Source organism: Podospora anserina, chromosome 1, assembly GCF_000226545.1.
Source record: "Podospora anserina S mat+ genomic DNA chromosome 1, supercontig 4".
NCBI classification, from domain to species: domain Eukaryota; kingdom Fungi; phylum Ascomycota; class Sordariomycetes; order Sordariales; family Podosporaceae; genus Podospora; species Podospora anserina.
The window spans coordinates 1,517,143-1,536,758 of NW_001914853.1; the positions used below are offsets into that span (position 1 = coordinate 1,517,143).

General features: G+C 52.7%; 7 protein-coding genes across 7 annotated transcripts, besides 1 other annotated feature; 4 read left to right on the plus strand and 3 right to left on the minus strand.

The window, feature by feature from the left end:
• Positions 1 to 3,325: 3,325 nt before the first annotated feature.
• Positions 3,326 to 3,431, minus strand: a tRNA (tRNA-Ala).
• A 603-nt stretch (positions 3,432 to 4,034) lies between these two features.
• PODANS_1_18430 (uncharacterized protein) lies at positions 4,035 to 5,092 on the plus strand (the record flags this gene model as incomplete). The annotated part of the gene is made up of 3 exons (XM_001907267.1): positions 4,035 to 4,036; positions 4,105 to 4,373; positions 4,434 to 5,092. Coding segments are annotated over 3 exons (930 nt in total).
• A 717-nt stretch (positions 5,093 to 5,809) lies between these two features.
• PODANS_1_18440 (uncharacterized protein) lies at positions 5,810 to 7,816 on the plus strand (the record flags this gene model as incomplete). The annotated part of the gene is made up of 2 exons (XM_001907268.1): positions 5,810 to 5,980; positions 6,041 to 7,816. 2 exons carry the CDS (start codon positions 5,810 to 5,812, stop codon positions 7,814 to 7,816), a joined length of 1,947 nt encoding a protein of 648 aa, XP_001907303.1.
• Positions 7,817 to 8,344: 528 nt separating this feature from the next.
• On the minus strand, positions 8,345 to 10,501 carry PODANS_1_18450 (uncharacterized protein; the record flags this gene model as incomplete). The annotated part of the gene is made up of 1 exon (XM_001907269.1): positions 8,345 to 10,501. The coding sequence occupies one exon, from the start codon at positions 10,499 to 10,501 to the stop codon at positions 8,345 to 8,347; it is 2,157 nt and encodes a 718-aa protein (XP_001907304.1).
• Positions 10,502 to 11,139: 638 nt separating this feature from the next.
• On the plus strand, positions 11,140 to 12,614 carry PODANS_1_18460 (uncharacterized protein; the record flags this gene model as incomplete). Its single annotated transcript, XM_001907270.1, has 3 exons — positions 11,140 to 11,318; positions 11,378 to 11,464; positions 11,519 to 12,614. The coding sequence occupies 3 exons, from the start codon at positions 11,140 to 11,142 to the stop codon at positions 12,612 to 12,614; spliced, it is 1,362 nt and encodes a 453-aa protein (XP_001907305.1).
• A 15-nt stretch (positions 12,615 to 12,629) lies between these two features.
• PODANS_1_18470 (uncharacterized protein) lies at positions 12,630 to 14,465 on the minus strand (the record flags this gene model as incomplete). The annotated part of the gene is made up of 3 exons (XM_001907271.1): positions 12,630 to 13,522; positions 13,576 to 13,939; positions 14,043 to 14,465. Coding segments are annotated over 3 exons (1,680 nt in total), but the record flags the coding sequence as incomplete, so codon positions are not given.
• A 325-nt stretch (positions 14,466 to 14,790) lies between these two features.
• On the plus strand, positions 14,791 to 15,590 carry PODANS_1_18480 (uncharacterized protein; the record flags this gene model as incomplete). The annotated part of the gene is made up of 4 exons (XM_001907272.1): positions 14,791 to 14,827; positions 14,998 to 15,269; positions 15,339 to 15,456; positions 15,529 to 15,590. The coding sequence occupies 4 exons, from the start codon at positions 14,791 to 14,793 to the stop codon at positions 15,588 to 15,590; spliced, it is 489 nt and encodes a 162-aa protein (XP_001907307.1).
• Positions 15,591 to 16,115: 525 nt separating this feature from the next.
• On the minus strand, positions 16,116 to 17,744 carry PODANS_1_18485 (uncharacterized protein; the record flags this gene model as incomplete). Its single annotated transcript, XM_001907273.1, has 4 exons — positions 16,116 to 16,662; positions 16,725 to 16,988; positions 17,042 to 17,613; positions 17,709 to 17,744. The coding sequence occupies 4 exons, from the start codon at positions 17,742 to 17,744 to the stop codon at positions 16,116 to 16,118; spliced, it is 1,419 nt and encodes a 472-aa protein (XP_001907308.1).
• Between the last annotated feature and the right edge of the window lie 1,872 nt (positions 17,745 to 19,616).

Below are 19,616 nucleotides of genomic sequence, written 5' to 3' on the forward strand. Positions count from 1 at the left end.
GACAGAGAGGCCTACTCAGCCAGACAGTGTTAGAGAATATCCCGACTGTAGACAGCCACAAAAGCCTTGTACCTCACAGGTCCCCGAGGAGTCGGCGACGTTGGCTGCAGCCCCTCACTCTCCACCCCACGGCTATTCAGTACCCGCAACCCACTAATCAGACTAGAGAAACGGTATCTTGCATGGTTGATCTGTCCGGGGTGAACCACGGCCGGGGTTGTGGGCCTCCTACCGTGGCTCTCTGGGCCTTCTCAGGGCCAACAATACAGGAGTCCTAGTCGACACCTGTCGACATCCGGGCGGTCTGGTCAGCGATCTCATCTCACAAATCCCAAGCCTGCACAACAATGGCGCGGAGTGTCTCCGTAGTCCAGTCCAGCCAGGTCAGGTCTTGCGGTTTCGCTCGGCCGGGAGATCCTCCCGCATGGGGATGTCGCCATAGTTTTCCGGGGATGTATTACTCGTCGATCACTGGACGCCTCCAACTGACCGTGCAGCAACCTCTTTCCGTAAGCCAGATTGCCTAGGCTCGACTCTCGATGGCCTCCCCTTGATGCGGCTGAGGCCTCGAACTTCACCAAGCATATGTGCTCTCCTGCATAGCCGAGCAGAATCCTCACTATCACAACACGGATACACGCACTGTGTTGAACATTGTCAACTTCTCAATAGCCTGCCTGTACCTGCATTTCCATCCGGAACCGGCGTGAGACCCTGCTCATCTGATGGGTTGTGGCCGTGACACTGTGATTTCTGCTGCTGCGGTGACAAAACCGGGAGCCAAATGATAGAAAAGTGGTTCCGGCCGACAGAAAACCCTCATGTTGGAGCCGCTGGGCCACAGTCGCTGGCGGCCAGTGTTTGTGAAGCCAACATCCGTCGCTCGCGGATGAGGGTTAAAGGGCAACCCCTCTTTTTCTTTGCTTCTTTTTCTTGGTTTCTTTTTCCGTGACAGAACGAACATTTGCTTGCAACCTTGCTGATCGTTCTCAGTATCTCATGCTCACCAGATGGCGTCGTACTGCTGGGGCTGCAGGGCACAAGAAAAAAACTGGCAGCTGAGGGACCCAATGAAGGCAATTACCACAAGTACGACCGCAGCTGCTGTATCACCCTGCACAAGAACACTGATCCGGAGACAGCCATGCTGTAAAGCTGATTTGTACTCTTGTGGCTCTCTCCACCGAATATTGTCGGACTGGAACATGGACAGTTCATCCCAGTCCTGACTGTGTTCTCTGGCTCGTATTGGCGAGGGGGTGCGTCACCATCCCATGTTCACGCAGCCAAGGCCGAAAGGTCTTCCTGTCCGGCGTCCCTGATTTGTTCCGTCCTGAGACGCAGAGGTTGCCCCTTTTTCATGGTTTCTCCTATGCCCCTTTATTGGGCAGGAGGAGGAATCGGTTCAGGGACAGAAGAAAAGTGCTCGAATAGAAACAAAAGAAACCAAAGCACTCGCTCCTGGCGAGAGGCTACGCAAGCTTCTCTGGAAATAGTTTGAGTCTCACGGTATTCTACGAAAGGCTGATCTTTTGTGTCGGGTGCCTCGAGCCCACGTGTTTCTCTGTTCCTGAAAACCCCCTCTCTCGGTTCCGTCAGGTTCGGATATCATGGCAGAGGGTCAGGTTTATCATCATCCGGTGCTCTGCTATGTGCTGTTAGGTACCACATTCATCACAGTTTATAGCTGAACTGATATGCCACAGGACAGTTGCATCCGCCATTTGTGGCTAGCTTCGCCAATCACAAACTCACATTGCTCACACAAACATCTACTGTCATGAGGGGAAACCTGCACGTATCTGGCGAATCAACAGCAAGGGGGGAAAGGGGGGATCAGTATGGGATTGGGGACGCGGGCGCGAGGATGTGCCCCAGAGCACAACGGATGTCCTCGAGGGATGGCGTTTTCACTCCGCAAGAAGGACGAGGAGCAGGCTATCAGGGGCACAAGACTGGGTGTCACATGGCACACATAGGTTACCAGTGCCGGATTCACCCAATACTGGTTGAAAACTCTCGACTATACAGAACAAGGCCATGACTGAACCAACGGAGGTGGGCGAGCGAGAAACGTCGTATGTCATTATACACAGGTAGCAAGACCATTATCTTCCAGAGGGGTTGCTACAGGTCCCTCGACTATTTACTCGAGATGATGGAACCATCGCAAAGCACCCACTCACGGAAGTTTACCTTTGCCCTGAACCCATCCCACTCATATCTGTCATACTGACCATAACACTCCTCCTCAGTACCACAATCATTCACACCAACCACAAGAAGGCCGATTGTTCGCATGTCATTTCCCCCCTTCCCCTGAACTAGCGGAAAAAGCCTGCACACATGGCTCTCGTAGCTCCTTTGATTGTGACAGGAGGTGAGGTAACATGAGCAAACGACAGCCGTCCATCCATCCGATGTGGGATAGCTTTCAGAAGAGCACACGGCAGGTTACTTGTACCTTGGGAGAGTGTTGAGAAATAAGGTACAAGGGTGGTTGCCACTGTCGTGGGAGACTTTTGCGTGGTACGTAGTGATACGGTGAGGAGCTTCTCTTATAGAGGAGGAAGTGGTCTGATTTTTTTTGGACGGGCAGGCTGTCTGTTTGGGGGGGTGATATCTGAAATCTTGAAATAGGTTAACGTTATCAAAAGAGGGAGAGGTTGAGCCATCCTATGAATTTCTAAAAGGAAGCGAGAAATAAAGGGGGGTAATCGTCTATATTCAGGAGCGGCTGGCAAACAGTTAGACTTGCATGAAGAGGTATTCAATGGCTACCACCGCACTTTCCAGGCGTCATGGTGCCAGGAAAGATGATCTTTCAAGTGGTGACTAGAATTCTCTTTGATCGAAGTACATTGATTTTGAAAACTCTTCAAGGTACAGGTGTCTAATACATCCATATTTCAGGTGTCCCTTGCTAAGCCTCTACACACCTTAGGTGTCATATCTTTTGATTGCCACTCTCGACTCGGGAGGTTTCAAAAAGGCGGTTAAGCAGGTGAAAAGCCATAACCTATACATTTCAACATCTACTCAACAGTCATCGCAGATTTCTTTCAAGTCCTATCTTTTGCTTTCAGCTAGCATTTTCAATTTTTAGCACACCGCATCAACATACACGTCCCTGTCAAGTGTATGTATACCACCTATGGTGATGGTGCCACTAGAATAGCATACTGAAACACCGCAATGGTAGGCCAAACATCAGCTCTCGTGATTCTTCGTACAGCACAGAGACCCATCTCAAGCCATGGCCAAAAAGAAAATGAGGAGGAGGACCGCACAAAGATGTCAGAACTGAAATGAGGCAAAAGATATGTGGACGGGCTGGGAATCGAACCCAGGACCTTTCGCATACAAGATGACTGATACTAAGATCAAGTCCCGATGCTAAGCGAACGCTCTACCAACTGAGCCACACGCCCTGTTGTTGTATGTTAATGTTATGGTGGGTGGAGAAGGAGTTAGGGTTTGAGTATGGAGTGGGATGATGCCTCTTGGAAGCTATGCATTCTTTTGGTGTGCTTGGACCGACCCTGTCTTTTGAATGGTGGGGGTTGGGAGCAGCAAGAATTGCCACGGGTGAGCGGAAGGACCGTAAGCGCACGTTTGGAAAATTCTTCAAATGGAGGCTTCGACTGCTGGGATTTTTGCTTGGGAGAATTGTCCGTGGTTTGTGGCGAGTTTATTGAACTGTCGTTCGTCTTGAACCTGTCAACAACTGTGGTGGGGATCATGACGATTATCCACGATAAGTTATCGGATAAGCTTATCTTGGCTTGGCAGGACAGTCGGGGTTAGGGTTGAAGCAGAATGTCGGCTCTCAATGTCCCACTCAGCCTAACCGTATAGAGCTGGCTGGTAAACTTGTGGGGACACAAACATCCGCATCCTTGCAAAGCTTGCTGGTGGGAAAGAAATTTTGGCGCAGTTCGTTCAAAAACTTCATCATCCGCCCATCACACATTCGGCTTACCTCTACCCTTCACACAAGACCAATCCTCTAAGCCACCCTCCCCATTCTCATAATGTAAGTAAACCCAACGAATGAGCTCACCATCTCTGTCCTCCATATATTAACCTGCTGTCTTGCACTAGGCAATCCCTTCGCCGCGCCGCTGTGCGATCTGCCCTCTCGGCCTCCAGAGCCGTTTCGGTCAAAACCACCTCTGCTCCCTTCCCTTTCTCCATCGTCAGAGCCGCCGCGGTTTCCAGAGCTGTCCCTGTGCAAGCTGTGCGGTGGTATTCCCAGGAGCCCACTTCGCAAGACCCATTGTCGCAGGACGTCACCGAGGAGGCACATGCGGCCGAGGAGAACATCACAGAGCAAACCCAAGAAGAACGCCAGCCCAGGAGGCAGCTCGACAGTAAGTCTGCACCCTGCACACGCGATATCATATGAACACCATGCTGATAGTGTGTAACAGAGTCGAGAGCCATCTTTGTGCGCAACATTGTGTTTGAGGTCAACGAGCAGCATCTGAAGGAGGCCTTCGAGACATATGGCGAGATTGAGGACACCTACGTTGCCCGCGACCCCCGGGGTATGAGCAGAGGATATGGCTTTGTCACCTTCAAGGACGCCTCCGCCGTCAGCGCTGCGTGCGCCGCTGTCAACGGCTCTTTCTGGCATGGACGCCGGGTAACCTGCATTCCCCGCAGAGACGAGGAGCAGACTCCCCGTGCCCGCGAACAGAACAGGACGCCTAATGCCCCCACCAATCAACTTTTCGTCGGTAACATCCCCTACGAGACCACCGACGCCGAGCTCAACAACCTCTTCGCTGGCCTCTCGAACGTCACCGACATCCGTATCGCTGTCGACCGCACCACCGGCTGGCCCCGTGGCTTTGCCCATGTCGATTTCACCGACGTTGCTTCCGCTGACGCTGCCAAGGAGAAGCTGGCCGCCACTAACCTTGGTGGCAGACAACTGAAAATCGACTTCGCTACCGGTTACGGAAAGGGTGAGCGCACCAACAACAAAAGCTTTGGTGGCCGTGGTGACCGTGGTGACCGTGGTGACCGCGGAGACCGTAGAGACCGTGGCGACCGCAACGACCGTCCCAGCAACGACGGCTTTTAAGATGGACCGACCAACCCTCGTTGATAATGATGCAAATACCCCTTTTTTCATGTCGGCCCCGGATGGTGGGCGGAGGTTTCATTCTTGTCGTGAACGATGGGAGGTAGCCAGAACTGTGTAAAATACCATGATTTGTGTTTATACCGAGATGCTTTCTGTTACAAATTGGCGAAAGATAGACTGTAAGATTATGTTATGTAGCAATAATATGCTCTCTCCAAGACTCCCACCTCCCTTTTTCCTCTTTGTCGTCTTCTTCAATGTGCAGCAGCCCCAATGCACAAGACCAGCTGAAAAACGAATCTGAACAAAGTGGGGGCCCGGTCCCGGGGCAACCAGCAGCTTAGCAATCCCCAGGGGGGCCGGACCCTCCAGCAGCTGCCTCGGCACATGGCTCTTATTTGTTGCCAGTGGCGGGACATCAACTCGGTCCGGACAACAAACAACGTACAACTCAGCACAGCATCTGTATCGAATATTAATTCGCCAGGCGCGAGGCCATTTCAGCTCGACAAGAGAGGCCAAAAGAAAACCAGCAACTTGCTCACCGTCTCGCTCTGCATTTTAGGTCGAGTTGGGCCCGATTCTTGCTTACATACCTCCCGTCACCCCGCCACACGCTTCGGCTCTCCTTTTCCTCCCACCTGATTGAACCCCTTATTGCCCTCGCCAAACTCGACCGCCTTTGCGATTTCCTCACACTTCACAATCACAGCCATGTCATTTCTTGGAGGCGCCGAATGTTCAACGGCGGGCAATCCGCTCAGCCAGTTCACCAAACATGTCGGAGACGACAAGAGCCTGCAGCATGACAGGCTTGTGGGAAGAGGCCCAAATAGTGCTATGGGTGGCTTCCGAAATGTTGGCCGCAATACTCCCCAAGACGAGGTAGGAAGGATGTGAGGACCAAGAGGGCACAGGAACGATACTGACTGACTGGCCGAATAGATGATGAATGGCTTCCTCCACCAGAATGCCACCCTTCCCGACATGCCCCTCGAGCAGCAGCAGGGTCCTTTGGCCCACGCCCATCTCGATCACCTTCGCGCTCAGTCCGGCTCTCCGCTCTCGCCAACATGGGCCCCTGATACCCAGGCCGCGATGGAGGCCGCGTTCAACGCACCTCCCGGCACCCACTTCAGCGCCGACGAATTCGCCAAGTTTCAGCACATGAACCCTGCGGCTGCCGTATCTCATGCCCCGGCGATGCCCGGCGCCAGCGCGAGCATGCAGCGGCCCATGATGATGGGCGGTGGTATGAGCTACAATATGATGCAACGCCCCATGTACCAGCCCATGTTTGGTGGTCAGATGCACATGGCACACCAGCCTCTCCAGCAACACCAACAGCCGGCAGTCGAGGGTAAGGGGAAGGGCAAGGTTGTGGAGCTGGACGAGAGCAAATGGGAAGAGCAGTTCCAGCAGATGGAGCTCCACGATCGCCAACTGCGGGAGACAGAAAAGGACGAGGCTTTGGCCATGGAGCCCGAGTTGAACAAAATGGACGAGAAGCTCCTGCACTCCGAAACCGGCTACGGTGACCTGGAGTCGATATGGCGCGGCATCCAAGCAGAGCAGGCGCAGCTCAAGGAACTGGACGATATCGAGGACGACTTTGCCAAGTTCGACAGCGCCAACTTTGGCGGAGATAATCTCCACGACTGGGGACTGAACAACAGGCTCGGAGCCGATCCCATCGTTCAGGATTATCTCTTCGAGGATGAGAACATCTTCGAGAACACGACAAACCCATTTGAAGAGGGCATTCGGATCATGAACGAAGGCGGAAACCTTTCCCTGGCCGCTCTTGCTTTTGAGGCTGCCGTCCAAAAGGACCCCGAACACGTTGAGGCCTGGGTCTATCTTGGCCATGTGCAAGCCCAAAACGAAAAGGAGGAGGCTGCTATCCGCGCTCTTGAACAAGCCATGAAGCTCGACCCCAACAACCTCGCCGCTTTGATGGGTCTGGCCGTCTCTTACACAAACGAAGGCTACGACAGCACTGCCTACCGCACCCTCGAAAGGTGGCTCAGCGTCAAGTACCCCCAGGTCATTGCCCCGCAAGATCTGTCGTCCGCTGCCGAGCTCGGCTTTACCGACCGCGCCCAGCTCCACGACCGCGTCACCAGCCTGTTCCTCGAAGCTGCCCGCTTGGCCCCCGACGGAGACCACATGGACCCCGACGTCCAGGTCGGCCTCGGAGTGCTCTTCTACGGCGCCGAGGAGTACGACAAGGCGGTCGACTGCTTCCAAGCCGCGCTCCACTCCTCGGAAATGGGCACCTCCAACCAGCGCGAGCAGATCCACCTCCTCTGGAACCGCCTCGGTGCCACGCTCGCCAACTCGGGCCGCTCAGAGGAGGCGATTGCCGCGTACGAAAAGGCGCTGTCGATCAACCCCAACTTTGTCAGGGCGAGATATAACCTGGGTGTTTCTTGCATCAACATCGGGTGCCATGCCGAGGCGGCGGGGCATTTGCTCGCTTCATTGGATATGCACAAGTCTGTCGAGAAGAGCGGGAGGGAAAAGGCTAGGGAGCTGCTCGGTGGCGGAGGTGGTCCGGACACGGACGCGAGGATTGACGCCATGACCACTCAGAATAGGAGCACGACGCTGTATGATACGCTGAGGAGGGTTTTCACCCAGATGGGGAGGAGGGATCTGGCCGAGAAGGTTGTTGTTGGAGTTGACCCTGATATTTTCAGAGGAGAGTTTGATTTTTGACGGGGACGGTGACCGTAACAAAGGTGCGTGTGAGAAAGGGGGGCTGTGGCACTTGACTGGTAGGAAGGGGGTGGTTTGGGAGAGGTTGTTGGTTGTGTGAGAGTAGGGGTTGTTGATATTTCCTTTGTTTGGCTGAAAAGGGGCGGTAACAGGTTTTGGGTAAGTGTTGGGAAGGAGGCGAAAGGAGAGGCATTGCAATCAGCATTTTCGTGGCGATTATTCTGTGGCATACAATAGCTGGTGGGGAGGGGGGCTGGTAGCGTTGCTGGGTAGTGCATAGAGACAAATAGCCATATACACAAAGCGAGTCACAATTGTCATTGTTATCACTGCATACACGAGGTCCACCATGTTTTGAAAGTTTTTGGTATTGTGCCTGGTCTTGTTTCTTCAAGGACCAGGTTGTCTGGTTGCTGCTGCTGCTGTACAATCGCTGTTACAAGAAAATATTCCCACCCAATTAACCGGAACGCTGCTTGGGTATCTCGGTTCAACTCCCCCCAGCACCATATGCCAATCAGCTGTCCATCATTTGACGCTTAGGAATCCAACACCGGCCCTCGCCACCTTGACTGCCTTCCTCAACGCGTCCTCCTCGTCCGTCGTCCACTTCACACTGAGCTGATCCCACTTCGTCCCAGGAGTGTTATACTCCTTCTTGAACTGGGAATGCATAGCCTGCAGTCTGCTCATCTCCCTCGGGTCGCCCGTCCCGCTCAACACCATCAACAGTGTGCAAGGGGGCAACGCAGCGTGGATCCTCTGGAGTCGCTGCGCAAGCGTAGATAGGCACTCCTCCAGAGGAGAAACTGCCTCTTTCTCAGCATCGCCATTCACGTCTTGAACCTCGGGCGTCTCCTCTGCAACCGTAGCAACAGGAGGAGTGTTCGGCTTGTGTCTGTTGGCCCACCCCTGAACAAACTCCAACTCTCTCAACCTCGCCCAGACAAAGTCAACACCGCCTCCTGGAACCTCCAATCCATCCGGGTCGCCCTTGACTGCGCGAATCACGCCCGCTTCAACCTCGGCGTCCGTCTTGCAGGATATGGCAACCGTCGCAGCGTTGCAAGCACTTCTGGACACATCGCCCCATTCAACAGCTGCACTCGTTTTCCCCACAGGGAGACCGCCAGTTGCCACGGGCCCGGCTGTGGCGCGGTAGGCTGTTCCGGAGCGGGCGAGGCGTCTGAACAAATTCTCACCTTGCGAGTCACCGGTAGCCCAGGCCTTTCCTTTCTCACACTTCTTCTTGACGAGGTCTAAACAGGTTTTGGCGTCTTCCACACTGTCATGCCCGTTGATGGTGCCACCGCCTTTCTGGACTTCACGGCTCAGGTGGCGTTGGGCAAGGTACTTGAGTGAGTTTTTGAGCGGTGGGCCGCGAGCGTGGGGGAAGAGCATCGACGTGTCCACGATGAAGGGATGGGCGAGTTGGAGAGCTTTGAGATCCGAGTCAAGTGAGTGACCCAAGAGGATTGTGCGGGGATGTAAAAGATCAAGCAGTTTAGCCTGGATATCGCTCAGGGTTGTTGTGACAGGATCGAGCATCTCCTTGGTGATTCCTGAGTATTGGGTGACATAATCGGTGATGGGCTTCTCAGGCTTGACCAGCTCGTCAAGAACTGTTTCGCCATCCCAAGAAACCAAGCTCACTCTCGTGAGAGCAAGCTCGCCAGGCCCGGTCAAACACATCTCGCAGTCGATGGCAAGGACCTCTCGCCCAGCTGTGATGCTCCCTTGCTGGATTTCGCTCTCGGGAACATCTCCATCTTCAAGCTTGCTGACCCTGGTGTGTGCCCACCCTTCTGGATTCTTAAAAGAGTCCCTGCGCTCACCTTCTGGCAGCAAGGCCGGATGCACTGGAAATCCGTTGTCCATCAGTTCTTCTGGAGTGGCGAGGAACTCGGTGATTCTAGTTCTGATATCTCTGTGAGAGTCTGGCCCGGCCTTGTCTTTGCTCTTGTCTTTGTTCTTATTCAGAGGAGCAGTGAGCATCGTGGTCAAAGGCGAGTGTAATCTGCCATACTTGTCGTCCCCGGGTGCCTTGACAGGCCAGAGGTGCGGGAACATGTCTGCAAACGGTTGCAACGAGGTTGGCAAGGCCTCTTTGCTGAGAGGCCGAGGGTAGTAGTGATCTGGAGAAGAACCATCGCCAATCTGCTTGATCGCTTGATCCAGCGTGGGCGTCTCATACTTGGAATAGTCGAAACCGGGCTCGAACATGGCCTCCTCCAGACCAGGCACCATGATGGCAACAACCTTTCTGAACTCTGGGCGCTGTGAGACGGAGATCCATTGTGGCGCGGGACCATCGGCGAAAAGATACAGGATTAGATCGCGGAAAGCTGAAAGGTTGACCTTGGACTGCAGTCTTGACTTCTCTGAGAAATGCAGGGCAGGATATCGAGCTGAGTTGGGAGTGGGAATCTTCTTGTGTTTTTTAACTGGCCGGCCGCGCTCAATGGTCTGCCAACCGTCATCGTCGTCAGCATCATGAGGACCGGGCCGCTTAAGACTGCCCGAGGAGGATTTTCCTTCAGAGTCACTCCGAGCCACTGGTGTTGCGGCAGGTTCCGTGTCCTTGGTGAGATTGGTGAGATTGGTGAGATTGATGAGTGGTAGGTTGGCGGTGGCCAAGGCACTGGCAACTCCGCGGTTCGCCATGTTGTTTTTCTTTTTACCCATGCTGTACAATGAGTTTCCAATGGTTCAAGATACTCGGCGATGCCGACGAGCAAACAACAAGAAGCAGGCGACGTGTGAAAAAAAAAACAAAAACCGCTGTTGATCCAAGTCGCAAGAAATCAGGCCTGCCAAGACTGATGGGAGTGAGGACAGGGCGGTTGGCCACAATCCGATAAACGAAAAACCTCGATAAGTGAACAGTGGCTGGTGGAGCTAGGTCACTTTGGGCGAGAACCTTGCTGGCCAGGCCAAGTTGTGAACAAAATAACTGAACCAGGCCTCGAAACATATTTAATAGGCCTTAAAAGATAGCTGCTAGGTCCATTATATATCTTTTGAGGCGTAGGAATTATCCTTTTAAGTATTGTTCCTTTTCTATAATAAAAAAAAGCGTAGGTTAATTTTTTGCCCACAACGTGCTGGCTCACTGTCTGCTGTACCCCTTGCACCTGCCTTTTGGGCGAACAAGTATAATCACAGACTTCATTTTAAAAAACTCTATTTTTTTTAAATAAACCCACTACAAAATTCCTTTGTTCCACATACCGATCCTCGAGGCCTGCAATGGGCACCAAAGGCTCAATCAAACAGCATCACAACTCTGCAGGCCTGCGTTGAAACACACATACATCATCAAAATGAAGACGGCCTCCTGCGAATGCAAAAAATGCCAGGCATCAGTTGGGAGTTTTTCCAATCTTTGGATCCAGATTGGCAATAGCTATCTCGGCCCTGTGATTGAATCAGACAAGGATTTGGCCATTCGATGCGAAGGAAAGACAAGAATCGGGGGAAATGGGACTCTGGTGGAAGGATGGTAAACATTCCCTTGCTTGTGTTCAAGATATTTCTAATCTGTTCTGACAACCATCGCAGCCATTTACAAAACCTTTTCTGTGACGGTTGTGCAGCCATACTCGGCTTTCGATGCATTGAGACCCCAGTCAACCATGTCCTCGACGAGTACGTGCCATGGCTCCTATGTCGTCAGTTTGAAATCTGACAATATTCCCACAGCAACCAAGTTCTGTTGAGAATCGCGTCTGTCAATCTGCTCGGTGAGGAAAGAGAGGAGCTTGAACCCGAGGTCAAAAGAGTCCTCAGCATCAACAAACCGTCAAGAACGAGCAATGGTGGGCCGCCCAACCTGTCCTCAAATCCCCCCAGTACCATCGAGTTTCAGCAGCTCAAGTTCGAACTCGAAGGCCAAAAAGACTACCTCAGACGTATTGACAGCAATGGCTTCAGAATTGTGGCAGGCTTGGACAAACGTGTGGCTCGTGTGGAGAGTGATTCAAAGACACTACATGAAACAGTGAGTGGGCTCAAGGGAAGCATACTCGGAGTACAGGATAGCCTCAAGTCACTACTCGGATCAGAGCTGAACGGGATTGATAAATTCGGAACCGAGCAAAAGGCGACACTGGAAGGCCTTCGGAGCCGGGTGTCCCTGGTCAGTGATGGCCTCGACATAATCCAACAGCAGGCAACAGATCTCGCCGAAGAGCTGCGAAAGGAAGTCTCAGATCTCAAGAACCAACTTGAGCAGACGACAGGAGAGCTTGATATGCTGAGGGCCGAGATCAAAGTGAGCGTCAGCGCAGACAACTATGCCCGCGATATGGCTGCTATGCGCACCGAGATCGCGCAGCTCAGAAGAGATCTTCACACTGTGCGCAGCAACGAACACGAACGTGTTGCCCCTTCTTTTTCCTCAAGGGAGCTCGAGATTCTCACCAGCAACATCGCGAAGATTGGTAATCGAGCCAGCCAGGTCGAGACTTTACAAATGGAGTTTGAGATCTTGAAAGGGAGGGTCGACAGAGCAGAGGCAAATTACGGGGCATCCAATAATCGACGTGTGGCATCTCCCTTGGATCCAGAGACATTTCTTCCCCACCCAGGAGCGAGGAAGCGGGCTTCTTCGCCCAAGCCGGAGCCTGTATCTAAACGAAGAGTGCCCTCGGACCAATTCTCGGATTACACGGTCTCTGGACACAGTGCTGCGCCGCTCACCCCGTTGAGGCAGAGTAGCACGACAAACTTGCAAGATCCCAAGAAACGGGGTCGTCCCAAGACAGCTGCTGCATTATCCAACTCGGGAGGCAGGTGATGATCCGTTATCCCGCTAACGTCGAACTACTGATCCTTGCCCTTGGACAAGCACATCCTCCAAAATCTCCGGCGCGAAGGAAGCCAACGTGTTGACGGGCTTGAGCACCTCGCTCTCAAAAAATGCTTTTGCTTGCGGATCTTCAGGGTCTCTAGCCCACGCCTGTACCATCTTCGACTCGTCTACCCGTCCGGGCAAACTCTCAAGATCCTTCAGCATCGTTTTGGCCTCCTTCAATACGTCCCAATCCTCAGCAGAGCCGATAGAGCCCTGATGGATGACGATGTGGAGGAGAGCTTGGCACATGGTGACTTGATCCGCCATCGCCAAAGCACCAACAATGCCCTCGTGAGTACACCTTTTTGCCAGTTCCCCGCTTGACGTCAGTTCTCCCGTGAAAGCCAGCAGTTTCGTAATAATCATGACGCCCTTGATGCGCCACGGCATGAATGGGGCAACAAGCTTGATGGGATCGCATTGGGTTGCCAAGAAACAAGCCAGTGGTAGGGCGTAAACGGCCCATTTGTAGTTGGTCTGCCAGTTGGTTGCGAGGAGGAGGATTGTGGTTGGTAATGGTTCGACTGCCCACATCTTTGCTTCAACCAAGGGCTTGCACAATTTCCAGCGAGTCCGTGCCGCTTCAATCGAGGTGTCCTGCTCTGATTTTGTCTGGTCATAGACCACTTTGTAAATAATCTCGATTTGGTTCATCGAGATACTTGATTTGTCGATAGCCGGTTCTCGGAACTTTGTAAGATCCGGCTGCAAGCTGAACGAGTTAAGTGAAATGACCGGCGATGTCTGAGCAACCTGGTATACATCAAGATCATCCACACACCGTGGGCAGTCGCACTCAAAGTAGTAGAGTCTAAGTCCTTCACGGCGTATCGACCTAGGCTTGTCGTTTGCTGCAATCACTCCGTCAGTACTTAAATCCTACTACCAATAACTGTCCACATACCAATGTAAGAAATCGTAATCTCCTCCCCCTCCTTAATCGGTCTCTCCGCCCTCAGCGTCGCCGTCCTCTTATCAAACCCGATAAACGCATTCGGCACACAAGAGTGATTCACCCTCGCCAGCGCAGGATCGAGAAAAATCCCCGACATGCCCGTGTCCGCATCGAGCCGATTGAACGCATTGGTTTGGATCTGACACAGAAACCTCATCGCAACTCTCAGCCCGTCCTCGTTCATGAAAACACCCGAGTACGTCATCGCCGCCATGGCTTGGAGTTCAAAGTCACCCCAGACTTGCTCGTCTGCTTTGAAGCCTTCGAGGTTGCTCTCGAGGGGGTCGGACCCGTCAAAGGGGTCGCGGATGCCCTTGTCGTTTGTTAGGAGGACTTGGGCCAGTGCTCTTGCGGGGGTAGGTAGCCTATTCCAGCGTCAACATGTCTGCTCTCGTTTTTGACAGGAAAGGGGCTACATGCCACTCTTTGCCCGTAGTCTCCCTTACCCTCGCAAACATCTTACACTCGGCCTTGTGGATCGACTTCCAGTGGGCACGCTGGCACGTGGGGCCGCAGTACACAGCTGCCTTGCAGCCGGTACAGGCTTTGAGTGAGACGGGGGAGAAGCCCTCATTGGAACCAACACGGAGACAGTAGTTGCATGTTGTTCTCATGCTGGGGCCATCGGGGAGGGCGAGGGTCGGGGAGGAAAAGGTGGCGATGAGGGAGCCAGGGGTGAAGTCCTGGGTTGCGACGAGGGAGCGGCCATGAGGGCCGGAGGAGAAGGCTGTTCCTGGGGGCGGTGTTGGTGGCATTGCAGGAGGAGGGGTGATTTGAATCTGAACTGAGATGGTGATGGTGAGATGGGGAGTTGGGCGGCTGGGTAGAGAGTTTTTATGTCACGGAATAATCTAGGGCTTTCCCTAGGACTTTACCAAGGACAGTTTTGGTAAACTTTGAGTGAAAGCTGCCTGAACACTCCTTCCTTCGCACTTGACACGTAAAAATATCCGATGATATTATCTTTCGTCGTCTCGGTGAAGCCCCCCACCCCACTATTTCCGTGATGCAGTTAACCAGCCTTGAAATGCCCCGCAGCGCAAACAGTCGCGGGAATAGTGGGGCATCAACGGCGCCTCATCCACCGCCAGGCGCACACACCGTCCCGGGACTCATCACAGCTCCTTCAAGTCCCAGGATCACCACCGATCCCCAACTCTCACAATGGCCAGCCAAGGAAGACAGCAAGGAGGAGAGCAAAGTATGTCTCATTCCGCCCCCATTCCTCTACCCCGCACCTCTTTCATGCTCACCTCTCACCTCTCACCATCTCATCTCATCTCATCTCATCTCACCCTCACCCTTCCTGGCCCCCTTTAGCAAGCCCATAACCTATGCCCGTATCCTACCCCCAACTAACACATCCTATAGTCTCCCTCGATACCCTCACAGCCCCCCAACTCTCGGCCGTGAAAAAGCAACTCGATGAAGAAGTCGAGCACCTCTCCCAATCTTACGCCCAGCTCGCCGCCGCCCAGTCCAAGTTCAAGGAGTGCCTCCGGGTCGTCAAGTCCGGCTCCGAGACCTTTGACGAGAAAAAGCCCATCCTCGTCCCCTTGACCAACTCCCTCTACGTCAAGGGCCGGATGGCTGACCCGGACAAGGTCATTGTTGATGTCGGGACTGGGTTTTACGTCGAAAAGGTTTGTTTGCTGTGACACTTTCGGAACTGAGTGGCATGGGTTACTAACGGGATCTGGTGATCAAAACAGGACACCAAGAGCGCGGCAGAGTTTTATGAGGCCAAGGTCAAGGAGTTGGCTGCGAATATTCAAGGACTGGAGGGCATCGTGCAGGCCAAGACTCAGAATTTGAGGCTGGTGGAGGAAGGTAGGTCCATGTCGAGATTTCACCATGCAAATGAGAGGATTGAGTATGCACTAACTTACTTCATCACCACAGTTCTCAGACAAAAGGTCTTGGCTGCTGGACCAGCTGCTGGCCAGGCTGCTCAGGCGTCATGACGGGCCAATAATTGAGAATAGCAATGAACCAGCTTCATGTCCAAGTCATCTATCATTCCTACGTATGCGAGTGCCCTTGACTGCATGTAACAGTTGATTTGAGAAGTCACAGACGATACCAGTCGGTGCCATGCTACAAATATGGTGGCCCCTTACGCACCTCTCCTTCGCCACACCACAATAGTCTAGGGTTATAACTGACCTTTGCGTCTCGATATTTTACATTGCAATGCTACAGTATCACAGCCACCCCTTCAAAGCTCGTTTTTCGGAATACAATGACCCATTTACACACCTCTCGCCCCTTACACGATAACACAATACAGTAAAAAATAAAAAATAAACTTCCTCCTGGACTTCCCCTATGATATAAAACAACAAAAAGAGATATAATACATAGCCCACGAAGGCTCCATGCTTCTCTCCCCAGTGCCATCATCCTACAACCCACCATAAACTAGACGGTCACCTCCCTGATCCCAATAGCCCAAGTGGCATTTGCCATCCAATTCTTCGAATGTTCCATCAGGACACGACTCGGTTCGAGCCCTTTGCCCCTACACTCAACAGGTTATCAAGCATCTCCTGCACCCACGATACCCACGACAAAAACTCATCCAATGGATGCTCATCGCCACCATCCTGCGTCAAGGGGTATGGGACCTGGGTCTTGTCTCTCGAGGTCAGGAGTTGAGTGGCAAAACTCTTGTCCCATTCCCGCGGAATCGTAACGGGGAGCCCGAGGTGATCGTCCCAGTCAGGACTGAATACGGAGAGCAGAGTTGTCGTAATCGGAGGCTTCGTTGTGTTCGTTCCGAACGAATGGTACACCGTAATCTCAAGGCTATACTTGAAGCTCAGCTCCAGGGTCCAGATGACCTTGCCCACAATGTTCGACACCTTGTTCTTCTTGATGAACTCTTGGGACACCGAAATCTTGGGGAAGCCACCTGCATATGTACCTTGGCTGATCTTGGTGAGCCTAGCCATGTCATCTTCGGTCAAAGGTAGACGGGGCCTGCCTTCCCTGCGGCTGACCTCCTGGAAAATCTTCAACTCCCAATCAGTACCTCTGCGGTGCAGAATGTCAGTATACTGAAGCAGCTTGGAAATAAGCGTGTTGTCTTGTCTCACCTGTCGGGGCAAGCATTGAGGACTGAGAATTTGTTGTAGAATTTGGCTCGTTGATAGGCGCACACGGGCATGATTCTAGGCTTTCGGCCTCTGCCCGCCTCAACGCCTTCTACCATACACTCGATCTCCAAATTTGGCGTGACTATGTATAGGGAGAACTCAGGTTCGGAATCGGGGTCAACGCTCTCTCGGACCACTGCTGGCAAACTTTCATCCCCGTTGATCAGGGCGACTCTGAGGGCTTCAACCACATCGACAGGAACACTGTAAGACTTTTTAGCACGACTCTGATGAGGGACGAGTCCAATCATACTTACTATGGTGAAAGATTGATTACGTCGCGGAAGGCGGCATACTCTAGCTCACGCTCCATTTCGGCCGAGCTGTACCTCCTCTTCTCTGGGTTCCAAATTTCACGTCGCTGTAGGTAGCCAATCTTGACACGCATCTGCATCTTGTTTGGGTCTCGGACAAGTGATCCGACGGCCCGGTCAAGAATATCAGACAGCTGGGCCTTATACTTGGCTTGATGAGTCCCAGAGGTGGTTTCCGAGACGGTTGGGGCCGATGCTGAGGGGACGACAGCGCATCTATCACGACCAAACACGATGGCCGAGTAATCTGCACCTGACTTGGATGGGCACAGCAGGCCATTGGTTCTCCACATGTCTTTGATGTCGGCTTCCTCGATGAGTAGTTTCCTCACTCGCTGGGCAGCGTCCTGCGCAGCCTTGGTGCCAGGTGAATGTATGGAAATTTGGGTGGTCGTGTCGTCGACATTGATGGCCTTGATGTCACACAAGGTATCCTTGCCGATCAGTTCCAACTTTGTGCGTAGAGCAAAGTCGGCCGGGTCGACATCGATGGTGGAGGGTGGGGCGAGAAAGGTCTGGTGCGGTTAGTCGACTGCGATGCTGTACTCTGTAAGTAACGACTTGCCTGCTTGGTCAGCGGCGGACGATATATTTCCGCCAGCTCATCAACCCCCAGTCGAAAATGCTTCCGTTCCATGGTGTCCATTCTGGCGGTGTTCTCTGTGAATTTTGTGAGTTTCTCTATTCTGAAACAGAAGGTAGTGTGTGGAAGGTGTGATCGAAACGAGATGTAAGAAGATGTGCGAGAGAGATGTTGGGAGAAGATCAGAGTCAGAACCTGAATGCGAACACAGAATCGAGAAAAGACAGGCAGACGAGCTGGAGGGGCAATGTGGGGAAAGCGTGAGCTGGTGGCAGCAACAGGAGGCAGGGGCGAGCTTCCGTTGCCAGTGCTGCAAGTGGCCGGCAATCATAGGTCTCGGGAAGGACCGACTGCTCCGGTCGATGCGGGATCCCGCCGAGACAGCCTAGAGGGAAAGCACAGTATGCTGATCCTTGGAGAGATCCGGATTGCTCAAGAAGCAACCAGTCGCAAAACCAGCTTCAAGCTGTGCCATTCGTAAAGACCTCGATCAACGTACCTAATGTAGGCTAATGTTAGCAAGAGCTCTGGCAATGGAAACGTAAAGTTCTGTTCGGGATGGTTGGCCAAGCTCCGTCAAGAGGATTGCATCTCAGCTGGTACCCTCGGCTGGACACTTGTTACCAAAGCCTTTAGGTGGAGTTCAGCCCTGAGCAGGTCCCAAAGATGATGGATCTTGTCAGGTATCTGTGTGGATGGCATGTGGTTCCCTGAGGCTCGATGGCTTGGCCAGCTCCTATCAGCATGTGAAATGTTGTGAAAAACCCATCACATAAAGACGTCTTGTGCTAAAAAGAAAGATCTTTTCCTTTATACACAGCAATAAAGAGGCCGCCACATGGGCAGTCTCAGACCTGCCCGTTGGCGTCGCATTAACGGGCAGCAAGCCGGTTCAGCAACATTCTTTCTGAGCGAGACAGTCTCAATCTCATCCCAAATAAACCGAGACGGCCAGACAGCTCCAAGGAAACCCACAAAGAGTTTTACCACAAACCTTTCATAAATGAGGGAGGATATAGAGAAAGACTTACCTCGGTGAGGAGAGAGTTCCGACCAGAAGCCGGTGACCAGACGGGCCAGCTAACTGGACGACAGCGTGCCAAAGGGCAGTCCGTACGTTGTAGGTGAACTTCCTTGTAGGCGAGGAGCGTCCAGTAGTCGCAAGAATATCCCACAAGCAGCCATTGAGAGAGGTTAATCTGGCACGGGGCCCTCGGTCGACAGGAAGGAAAACCGATGAGATGAATTGAAACACTGGCCGGGCTGTTTAAAGGCAAGGAGAGGTGAACATTAGCGAGGGCAGAAGATTTATTATCGGACAATTTCGAAAAAAAGAAGGCCGAACGTCAGAAAGGCTTGGAGGAGACAATCGGGAGTTTCAAAAAAAATAAAAAATGGAAGGCACGAAAACAGCCACAAGGTAAGGTAGTCACGCTCTAGCCTTCAAAAAGTGCGGCGATCACGTGTATCAGAGCTTGAGGGCCGATCAAAGAGGTTAACCGTGTGTTAAGTAGTCGAATATCTGACTACTCAAAGACTCAATCAACTCTTGCCCGCAAGAATATCTAGAGTTACTTATGGTGGACATGGGGTCGGTCATTTATCGGTCTACGATGTGAGACCAGGCAGAATAGGCAAAATAAGCAATTAAAAGACTTTGTTGAAAGCAATGAAACGAATACAGAGTCTCATTTCTACTCCTATGTTGATACTGGAAAGCAGATGAGGCCGTATGCGAGTGTTGGTCAGATATCCAGTGAATCGACGTCCCGTTTGGAGACTGTTTGGCCTACAGGGATATACCGGTTATTTGCATAGCATCTTGGCATTGCCACTGGTCTCGAAACGTCATCATGTGGCTAAGGAAGCATTTGGCTGGCAGGGGTCTTAATAGATTTAGGCGCGCCCGCATGGAACGCGTCTATCGACGCGACG